Source organism: Haliotis rufescens, unplaced genomic scaffold, assembly GCF_023055435.1.
Source record: "Haliotis rufescens isolate VD_foot unplaced genomic scaffold, xgHalRufe1.0.p SCAF_25, whole genome shotgun sequence".
Lineage (NCBI taxonomy): Eukaryota > Metazoa > Mollusca > Gastropoda > Lepetellida > Haliotidae > Haliotis > Haliotis rufescens.
Window position 1 is genome coordinate 306,273 of NW_025963946.1, and position 11,228 is coordinate 317,500.

An 11,228-nucleotide genomic window follows, 5' to 3' on the forward strand; every position below is an offset into this window, starting at 1 on the left:
ATGGACATGCACTTGTTTTGCGCGCAACTAAATGCAACGACAAACTGTCTCGAAAGGATACTCACTCAATCATTGTTACAACATGATATGGTATAATTTGGAAATTTAGATTCAAGATGAATATTATTCCTTTCAAAGTTGAAGCTTGAGTTTGAGTCCACAAGAACAAATGTTTGAGCTCACCTTTTCTGAAACGCGTAGATCGATGCTTATAATGTCAGTCACTGGATTGTCTGGTCCCGACTCAATTATTCACATACAGCCGTCACAACTGGAATAATTTGATGAGTGTTGCAGTAAACAACAAACAAACACTTGTTGACAGTGTGTATTCGATAGTGAAATATGGAAATGTTTTCCATGTAACTCCCGTATTGCCTTAGTTTATTAACCAAAATGAACATACACGTGACTTGGTGCCAGACCCGTGAAGATCCAGGTCAGAATAGGTCTTCAGCAACCCTGCTTGTCGTAAGAGTCGACAAACAGGATCTGGTGGTCAGGCTCGCTTACTTAGTTGGTGCATGGCATCGTATCCCAATTGCGTAGAACGATGCTCATGGTATCAATCACTGAATTGTCTTGTCCCGACTCGATTATTTACAGACCGCCGTCATATAGCTGGAATATTGCTGAGTGCGACGTTAAACAACAACATAAAAAAAACAAAAAAAACACATAGTATGCTATCAACAAGTACCACTTCGCGGCAACGAAATTTGAAACCAGGTCAAACTTAAGTGTGTTAATCTTATGTCGTGACTATGTATATATACGGTACCAATGTCACGTCACTACGTGCGTTTGACTATTTAAATTTGAGTGACCCAAGTCAACCGAGGTTATCAAATTTCTGGCAACCAGGGTGGACTAGATTCAACCTGAGCTATTGACCAAGCATAACGTAGGGCAATTTACATTTAAATGTTGGTATTGTTTTGTTTTTTTGAATCAATATATGAAACAAATTAACTTTTACGATGACGTCACTAGTAAGCTGCTGACCAGAGTGCCTACTCCGGGGTTCAGTGGGTTGGGGCAACTTCGGTCAACCGAGGATGACGTCAATCAGTTAAGATGAACTGACACTGGTCAACCAAGGTTAACTGGGGTTATATTTGACATTGGTCAACGCGGGTGCACCTTGGTCACGAACGTAAGCAACGATTAACCTAGCAACAGGACGGCGGGAGAGAGCAGAAATGTACCCATGTTAGAACCTTTTTCGGAGAAACGAACAAACTATTTAACCACAAGGCCTGGTTGGGGACGGTTGTTTGTTGTCAAAGGTTATCCTATCGTGAAAACGACGTGCAGGAATCTTGAAATTGAAAGGGTTAGTCAAGTTATATCAGTTTTGTTCATATCGTTGCTGCAGACATGTACTCACGAAAAATGAATCTCCTTGAAATCCAGCTTTGGGCTTACTCGTTCTAAAAAGATATTCAATGCTCACCTAACGTCATAAACGGACCCGTTTTCCAAAAAATTTAAACAAACCAATTCACTGTCATGAGCAGCTGTTAGAAGTTACAAAGAGGCGACTGGGTGAGGTGAGGTGAAATTGGGTTTAACGTCGCGTCCAAGATTATTGCACTTATATAGCGACGTGCATGCAAGTGTTTGCGTGGCTGCTTGTACTAGTCCGGACTGATGCCGATTTATAGTGCTGGCTCACTGAGATACCATGCCGCAGTTTAACATGAATATCCCACTCAGACACAGTATACTGACTCCGAGCCGACCAGTCCTTGTTTTAGCCCCTTAATGCCGAGCGCCAGACAGGGTGACAACAAGTACGATCTTTTAACGTCTTTTGGTATGACGCGGCCGGGGATCGAACCCCAGACCTTTCGCTCTCCGGGCGGACGCTCTACCACAAGACCACGGAGGCGGCCGAGGCGACTGGGAATATTGTTAGAAAATATGTATTTTCTGAATCTGACACACTTTGAATAACAGGCTCGGTTATTTGAGGCCGCAGTACTTTAGCTGGAATAATGTTGCAAAGTAAAACAACATTCAGTCATTGTTACAAGGATGGGGTACTTGGTACCAGTGCTCCCCGGAATACCAGAGTCAGAGCTGGCTTGATAAAAGACACATACATGAAAATGGTATCAAGAGTTAGAATTGGTCTTCAAGCAACCCATTCGACTAACGGAATTGGGTGGTCAGGCCCACTGACTCGGTTAATGCATGTTATCGTGTCCCAAATGCGTAGATCGATGTTCTAATGTCAATCACAGGATTGTCAGGTCCAAGCAGTATTATGTACAGACCGGCTTCATTTAGCCTCAATGTTCAAACAAACAAAACTTTCTCTTTTTCAGACATGGACGGAAAGGTTGCTTTGGTGACGGGATCAACAACGGGCATTGGTCTAGGAATAGCCAATCATCTTGCAGAGAAAGGCTGTTCGATCATTTTGACTGGTTTAGGCAGCCAAGAGCTCATCAATTCCATTCTTGAGGATTTCAAAAAGTGAGAATGTTGTTCACACCACTATATCATGGCTATATATGTACAATTATGTGTCTTAAACTCACAAACCAGTGGGCGATAGTATGAAGTAAAACACGGGAAACACGGTCAGATAGGTCATCGTTGTCATCTTTTCAAAAACATCTTTGACGTAATCTGGTCAGGACATGCCCTCAATGTTCCCGAGGTAAGTGATGATATGTGGGGATACTCTTTGTGACCAAGGCATCAGCAGCGAATCTTGCAAACCCAAGCTCCTTCGTTACACTCTCGGTAACATCGCTGCCACCAGTGTGTGGGCGCGGCCATTACAAGAATCTTGAAATTTGCCCTCTAACCCCAAATGTAGTAACGTTCATACTTTTGTTTATATCTTTGGGAATGCCATGATATTTCATTTTAAAAAGGTTTACGACTGACCATGTTTTCCAGATGAATTTACTTTGTTGTTTTAATAATCAGATTGGTTCGAGATTGCAGACTAACGGAAAATCAACCAACTTCTCCCTTACATTCTTACTATATCAATAACACGATAGTTTTAATGAAACAGAAATTCAAATTGACAAACGAAGAAAGTAATTTAGCAGCAATAAGTGTATTCGGCGTCAAGACAGTCGTCACTTGTTTGTAAACATAACGGTCATTCGGTTGCGAGTTCAACTCCAAGCATGGTTGTGGCCACATATTCACAGTGGGGAGTTTTGACTGGTGGCAGCGATAGTATAGAGAGCTCCGCGAACGGGCCATCGCTGTGAGGAGCTTGTTGCAAACCTTGTGAAGGGAGCTAACCCTGCTTGTCTAATCAAAAGTGTAATTAGACCGGAGTGCCGATAAGGAATAGGGGCCGAGAATTTGATTTTCTCGGGCTGGGATTTTGTATCGAGATTAGATTTTTTCAGGTACAGCTACAAAACCAGATTATTTTTTCAAGACTATGAGTCATTCGTCACCCCTCGCCCCTTTCCGTAACCTGCAAGAAGACTCGTCCCCCAATCGATGAATGTTATGTGCGAAAATACGACAAACCATTCAGAATGCGCGTATGATTTCAAGTTCTTCGTCAAAGAATCCCTCAGAAATAATTTTTGATTTTACATATGTCTTGCATCTAAAAATATACCCAAGACACAGTTAAATGTGTTCAATCATGCTGTATAATTCCGCATGTCCCGGTGTGCTTTAAATTGCATCTGAAATATATATAATATATGAGGAAATACATGTGAACCATTGCGCAACGAGTTGACAATTGTTTTTGGTATGCCCGTTTGCGCTAAGACGGAACCCGGTCGCAAAAATGGCCACGATAGGGGCACGAGTCGCTATTCGGCTTGTTCCGCTCACGAGTTAGTCACGAATAGACCATTTGCCTGAATTTTTTGGTAAAAAAAAATCGTGGCAGGCAATTTTCCAACGGTATGAAGTATAATTTTTTTCCAAATAGTATCGGGAACAATTTTCTTTTCAATAAATTCCTCTCATATTTAGCTGACACGCCGTGATATGAGTGAAATACTGTTGAAAGCGGCGTTAAGCCCAACTCACTCACTTACTCTGCGTGTTCCAGATACAAAGGCCGAGTTGATTATGTTCCCGCTGATCTCATCGACCCTGTATCTATAGCAACATTCTGTGACAAGGTTTGCGATATACACCCAGACGGAGTTGATATCCTCGTCAACAACGCAGGTGAGCTAACGATGATACTAAAACTGCAGGTGAAATAACGATCAGGATAAAACATGACATAAAAACAGTGCAGGTGAGCTAACGATTATAATGATATCACGTGACATTTGAACAACACAGGGGAGATAACAATCGCAATATCAGACAGCATTAGAATCGTTTTGGCTCAATCTCTTGTTGAAATCAGATCTGATTAATATTGTGAATGTATGTTGTTTGATGGCACGCTCAGAAATATTTAACGGTATATTATCCAGTTTGGGCCAGATAAACCAGTATTGCTGTCACGCCCATATTGGACACAATGATACACCTGATCCAGTTAGTCGCCTCAACAAGCATAGGTTGCTGGGTTGGTTGGTTTGTCTGTTGTTTTACGCCGCACTCAACATTATTCCACCTTTATGACGGCGGTCTGTAAATAATCGAGTCTGGACCAGACAATCCAGTGATTAATATCCATAATAGCGAGCATAATGAGCATCGATCCATGCAATTTGGATCGCTGACATCAGAGACCATATAATAAATATGGTCTCTGATGATATGCATCAACCAAGTCAGCGAGCCTGACCACCCGATCCCGTTTGTCGCCTCTTACGACAAGCATAGTCACCTTTTACGGCTAGCATGGGTTGCTGAAGACCTATTCTACCCCGGATCTTCACGGGGATTATTGTGTGGGAAAGACGAGTTTTCTTTTTGTTACTTCCAGATCAGAATGTCTCTCAGTAATACGACATCATCATTATTTCAGCCTAGTGTATGTATTAAACAAACCGCCCCCTCCCATTTCTTGTGTCCCCCGCCGTGATATTGCTGTAATATTGCTAAAAGCGGCGTAAAACCATACTCTCTCACTACCCGCTCCTATTGGACAAAGCACCGGGAGGACCTGGGGTAAACTCCCACACTGCTTGTCGGGTGGAAAGTCTTGATTCCATTTCATCGTACGTGTGGGAGTGGCTCATTATATCAACCACTGGTTTGTGTAGCGCAGAATCGATTACTTATAGACCACCTTGATGCAGTGTCAAGAGCATTCACTTACTCACACGCAATATCTTCGAATTGGTTTACGTCATCACCGTGGCTGTGCTACAGGTATTCAGTATGTCAGAGCTGTAGAAGACTACCCCTTGGAGAAGTGGAACGAGATGATCGCAATCACCATGACGGCGCCCTTCCTCCTCACTAAACACTTCCTCTCGCGGATGAAACAGAAAGGTGAGTGACGTCTCATGGTGTTAACTTCACAAACTGTTCCTGAAAGGATTCGACCCCGGAACTTCAGCGTGACGAGCGAACGCTTCCTTTTCTTAGGCGTCGGTGGGGTAGCCTAGTTGTTAAAGCGTTCACTCGTAACGCCGAAGACGGGTTAGATTCCCCACATGGGAACAATGTTTTCTGGTGTCCCCTGCCGTGATATGGCCGGAATATTTTAAAAAGCGTCGTAAAACCAAACTTATTCACTCACTCCTTTTTTTTGGCTAGAAAGTCACAAAAGGTTTAAACAACAAATGTGTTCAAAGTATATTGCAAAAGGTAATTTGGCCTCTGGTTTTACATACACAAAAACAATAACTGTAGTTTGTCTACAAAAATAGTTTCAGAGACCAAAAGTCTTGTCTTGTAGCCGTGGCCGAAGAATACTCCATCTCAAACAAACCCTCAAAGTTGCCCCTTGGGAGAATAATAAATTGATATTTAAAAGACTATGGTTAAATAAGAACCGGCGAACGGTTAGCCAAAAGTCTGGACAGAGTTGCGTCGTTTCCCATGTCACGATCGTGATACGCCTCTTATACACCACACCCGTGCTCCTGATGCACATGAGGCTGTCGGGTAGCCTAATGGTTCAAGCGTTCGCTCGTCACGCCGAAGACCCGGGTTCGATTCCCGATATGGGTACAATGTATGAAGCCCATTTCTGGTGCCCCCCGCCGTGATATTGCTGTAATATTGCTAAAAGCGGCGTTAAACCATACTCACTCACTCACTCTTCCATGGCAAGGTTCACATGTCTGGTTCCGCCCATAGCATGACACGCCGTGATCTCACAACGTAAAGCAACGTAAGGATCCGACCATTTGGTATTTGGAGATAATCCACCAAAATATCTGTCAACCAAACAGTTTGGTACAGCTTGCCCTCTCTGATGCCAGAGAACAAAAGTCTAACAGATATTGAACTTTTAATGTAACCGGGTATTTCAAATCTGAAACATATTTCTACATGTACATCTAATCGCAAAGAGTTACTGTAAAAAACAATTTGGTCTTTTTGTTTATTGTTTAACGTCCCAATATTCCATCTATATGACGGCGGCCTGTAAAAATTAATTCTGGACCAGACAACCCAGTGACTGGCTTGGGCAGCGTCGCACACCGTTGGTGTACGATAACTCGCAATGAACCAAGTGACTGAACCTGACCACCCTATCCATTTCGTCGCTTCGTATGACCACAGCGGTTACTGAGAGACACAGTCCCCAGTTTCACCCATTCAGAGCCTCTTCAAACATCCGTGCCACGGACTCGGTACATATTTTCGTTATGACGGTAACATTTGCAGTTTCGTCAGAATGTGACCTCCAATCGACAGCCATCTGCCCTCGCGTTACAGTGCCGCAAAGTTCTATCGTCGCATAAACCTTCTGCTTTTCCAAGATGGCCGCTTCGTTAATACAGGCTGCCATGGCGTTCAGATCGCACAGCCGGATGCCCTTCCGGATATACCGGAAGTCGCGTTTCACCACCCAGAAACTAGTTACCCTCTCCACAAACCGGCTTTTTGGAGTCTCAACCTTCATCCATCTGTCATACGTGGCCTGCAGAAGAAATATTGTCTTTGCGAATGGTGTCTCGACCTCTAAATTATTTACATGGGCGCAATGATTTCGTTAATATGAACAATTCGGCAAGTTATTGAGGTGAGGTGTAATTTTATTGTGCTAGCCCATTCAGATACCATGCGGCAGTTTAACATGAATACCCCTATCAGACACGGTATATAGACCAGTCCTTATGCCAAGCGCCAGGCAGGATTACAACAAGTACCATTTCTAACGTCTTTTGACTGAGTTGATTAATAAAATAATTTAAGTTCAATATGGTCCCAATCCATCAATGTTTCCTCAAGCTATTATCCCTAAATAGGAACCAGACAATACGGTCATGGACAAAAAGTCGAAACGCCATGAATTAATAATTGTTTTTACATATTGAATTATTGCCTTTGATTAAATATGGAAAACAAGCGGCTTCCTCTGGGTCATGTGACCTTGATAACGTTTACCGATTGAATTTGTTAGGCTTGGTCTCATTTCCAAGAGGGAATGTCAAAATATAACATGTAGTAATATTCTGAGAATATTTGTTGAAACTTTCACCCGGAAAAACAGTCCAAGGCTGCAAGACTTGCTTGTGACCATTGACCCATTCTATGATCTGGATGGTTATCGAGGCCAAATACTTTTTAATGGCATACGTTTGATGGCGTGACGGATCACTCAAAGGGCCTAGGTTTTTGTTGGAAATGAGTGAACACGTAGTTTTAGACAGTAAAATGACGTGCTGTCATGGATTTCCAGCCTGTCTACCAAATACGCTTTGGAAACAATGCACACAAACACATCTCAACATTTGATTCTGTGTTGAATTTGTATGCGCTATGTCAGATGTACTGACAGTACAGCTTGTTTCCCTATGTTTTTCATTGTTCTCATATTCGTTTTCATCAGTACGTATACTCAGCCACTGTTTTCTTTTCTCTGAAATGAGGAGTGAGTGAGTTGGGTTTAACGCCGCTTTTAACAGTATTCCAGTTATATCACGGCGTGTCAGCTTAATGTGGGAGAAAAGCCTGAAGTGATGCAGGTCTCAGACGTTTACCACTTCGGTGAAACCCTAGAGCATAGGTATGGTGCTGACAAACCTGGAAACATAATCGAGGCGAACCGTGATTCGAACCCACGATCATAGGTTTCTGGCGTGCCCAAGGGGCGCAACTCTGCACAGCGAATCGCGGCGCCTTAGACGACTGGGCCACCCGTGCCCCCCTGAAATGAGGAAATGTTTTTCCTTAACACAGGATGTCCCCTGCATCCCCACCCATACGAACTTCAAATTATCTGTCCTTCAGCATGCACTGCTGTGAACTGCTTCATGACCAAATGTACGCACCCAGGGAAGGTCCGCGTCCATGCAGGTCTCCCAGGGGACAACAGTGACGTCACGGAGGCCGTGCAGGCTGATGAAGGCCGCTTCCGGGTCAGAGTGGAAGTTGAACTCTCCGCTCATCGTGACGTTTCCTATACCTAGGGAAAGGTCATTGCACATGTTTGTACTCTACGCTCATTGTGACGTTTACTTTCCGACGATATTATCAGTGGATCATGTTTGGGAAGGGAGATCACTCTACGAATGACAATCTGAAGCTGTCTCCGTTGCTTTCGTATTCGTTGTTTTCGTGTTGGCGAGTCACGCTGCGCGTTGTAGTTGGTCAAAGTATTAATTTGCATCTAATCCAAAAAGTAAACAGTGTCCTTAACCAATTTGAATTTGTTTTATTTATATCTTTCCATTTGTAACTTGCAGAAAATTAAACACGGTTTTGTCGTTTAATTTAAAACTCGTGAAAATTAGTATTCCCAAAGTGCCCACTATATTTGTCTTAATAGTGAGTGAGGGAGTGAGTGAGTTGGTTTTAACGCCACTTTTAACAGTATTCCAGTTATATCACGACGTGTCAGCTTAATGTGGGAGGAAAGCCCGAAGTGATGCAGGTCTCAGACGTTTACAACTTCGGTGAAACCCACGAGCGCGTGTATGGTGCTGACAAAACCTAGAAACATAATCGGGTCGAACCAGGATTCGAACCCACAATCATAGGTTTCTGGCGTGCCCAAGGGACGCAACTCTGCACAGCGAATCGCGGCACCTCAGACGACTGGGCCACCCGTGCCCCCTTAATAGAGATGGCTGCATGTGAGCCCACGTATGTGAGAAAGTCAGTGGTTGAAAACCAGTTAGTTTAGTGCTGATCACTTTTCTTCCGTCGTATAGGGTAATCGAAACCCGTGGGCCCACATTTGCAGGTCCCAGGATGGCTAACTTTGGGATGGCTAACTTAGTTCGTGGGTATATTTGGTAAAAAGTACCGTTATAGTTATTTTTTGTTTATTACGGGTTGTTTGGTTTTTAGTACCTTTATAGTTACCCCCCATGACGAACACATCTTTAACCTTCTTGCCGAACTCCGGGTCCATCTTCAGCGCCAGTGCTATGTTTGTAAGTGGTCCAAGAGGAACGAAAGTAATCTCCCCTGTTTATGAATATAGTAAATAGTGATTATTTTTTACGTGACGACTTAATACTAAAGCACAATGAAAATATGTTCATGTTACAATAACATATGTAGTGAGAGGGAGAATTATAGTTGATATCAACCTTGCGTAAGATTCATGAACTTGTACCTGGAAACTTGTTAACCAGTCGAATAAGTGCATTTACGGCGTGTTCTGATTGGACGAGACTTGTATCGATCTCTTCATCCCAATCACAATCTCCCAATCCGTCGTTACCATGGAAACAAACTGGCTCGCGATTGTGAGATAAAATCGGGGAATCTGCTCCCCTGAAGACCGGAACCTGAATAGAAGTGAGTTAATTGAAGTTTACGCCGCATTTATTATTCCGCCCTTAAGTTATGGCAGGTCACGCAAAGAATTAGGTTCATTGACTCAAAAAGGGAATGAGTCCAGGTCTTCAGCATTTTTTTTTGTTTAAAGCCGCACTCTTAATATTCCAGCGGCGGTTGTAAATAATCGAGTCTGGACCAGACATACCCCTGATTGAGATCATGGACAAATGGGAAACGATGACATGCATAAACCAAGCCAGCACACCTGACAACCCAATCCCGTTAATTGCCTCTTGCGACATGCATGGATTGCTGAAGACTTATTTTAATCCGGATCTTCACGGGCCAAGAAAACATCTAGGCGAGGCGTATCAAGAATAGTATATATATATTGTCTACTTCAAAGGATTGCATAAATACCCATTATGTAATCGCAATAAATTGTGTTCGACAAATGAGAATGCCTAACTCAAAAGAAGGCCTTTGTGTGTGGGTCTTTTTCCGAAGTGAGACACTAAACCTACGTATTTTGAAAATACTTATAGATATACGCCAGCAAACATCCTTTTAAATACTTTTGTATTGGTCAAAATTACTTACATTAAGTCGATCACACACTTTGAGTACTCGAAATGTATTACGAAGGACCTTGTCTATGTGAATGTTCCCGCTGACACACGTGACCCCCAGCACTTCCACATCCGAGTGACTCATTGCCAGGATAATAGCAGCTGCGTCATCGATCCCAGTGTCAACGTCCAAAATTACCTTTCTTCCCATAGCTGAAACTGTCAATAACATGGAATGAGATTTTAAGAAATTTACAGTTTTATTTTACTTTCCGTCGAGTATGCATATGTTATGAACACCAATCAGCGCCACACCTCAGTCCCCTGTTGAATAGAAATGGATTCTACCGCTGCACGCGGAACGCCTACAGTTCTCAACGCAGCGTTTCCACGATTTGTCTCAAGTGTGTCAAGCAGTAGGTCACAGGTCACGAATAGTTTGTCAATAAAATGGGCCAGAGTAAATGGGACAATGGGAGTTCACCGAGATCTACATTTTCCGTATTTTGCTTCAATTGACTAACAAGGGACGCCGTTGCAATATACAAATATGAGTACTTGCGTGTATATGATCTATGAATTCTCCTTTGAGAAATCCACTTGCCTGAGATACAGTTTATCACAAGTCCCTGTCGCAAGATAGTATTCTGATGGCGTATGCGCAGTCTGTGCACCGGTGCGGGAAGGTCGAAGGTTGTTTCCGTTGCGTGTCAGTGAAGCATTTAAAAGGGAGGAGGACAGTTTGTTATCAACCACAGATTTATGAATGAAGGAAGAACAGACGAATATTTAGCCTGTATATTGCAAATATAGTTAATGATATTTAGGACCCCTTCCCCC

General features: G+C 43.0%; 2 protein-coding genes across 7 annotated transcripts in view; one reads left to right on the forward strand and one right to left on the reverse strand.

The window, feature by feature from the left end:
* LOC124152635 (D-beta-hydroxybutyrate dehydrogenase-like) overlaps nt 1–11,228 on the forward strand; it is a 39,146-nt gene that overhangs the window by 20,541 nt on the left and 7,377 nt on the right. For all 3 annotated transcript variants that reach the window (XM_046525627.2, XM_046525626.2, XM_048402228.1), the window contains exons 2-4: nt 2,334–2,484; nt 4,055–4,176; nt 5,281–5,403. In XM_046525627.2, the coding sequence (XP_046381583.2) occupies nt 2,336–2,484; nt 4,055–4,176; nt 5,281–5,403 (394 nt within the window). In that variant the 5' untranslated portion in view covers nt 2,334–2,335. The remainder of the gene's footprint in view (nt 1–2,333; nt 2,485–4,054; nt 4,177–5,280; nt 5,404–11,228) is intronic.
* LOC124152633 (inosine-uridine preferring nucleoside hydrolase-like) overlaps nt 6,346–11,228 on the reverse strand; it is a 7,987-nt gene continuing 3,104 nt past the window's right edge. The window contains exons 1-6 of one of the 4 annotated variants that reach the window (XM_046525625.2): nt 10,993–11,106; nt 10,420–10,607; nt 9,653–9,827; nt 9,385–9,501; nt 8,361–8,494; nt 6,346–7,006 (exon numbers count right to left, since the gene is read on the reverse strand). In XM_046525625.2, coding sequence (XP_046381581.2) covers nt 6,674–7,006; nt 8,361–8,494; nt 9,385–9,501; nt 9,653–9,827; nt 10,420–10,599 — 939 coding nt within the window. In that variant the 5' untranslated portion in view covers nt 10,600–10,607; nt 10,993–11,106 and the 3' untranslated portion in view covers nt 6,346–6,673. The other 3 variants (XM_048402227.1, XM_048402226.1, XM_046525624.2) reach the window with 3 other exon arrangements.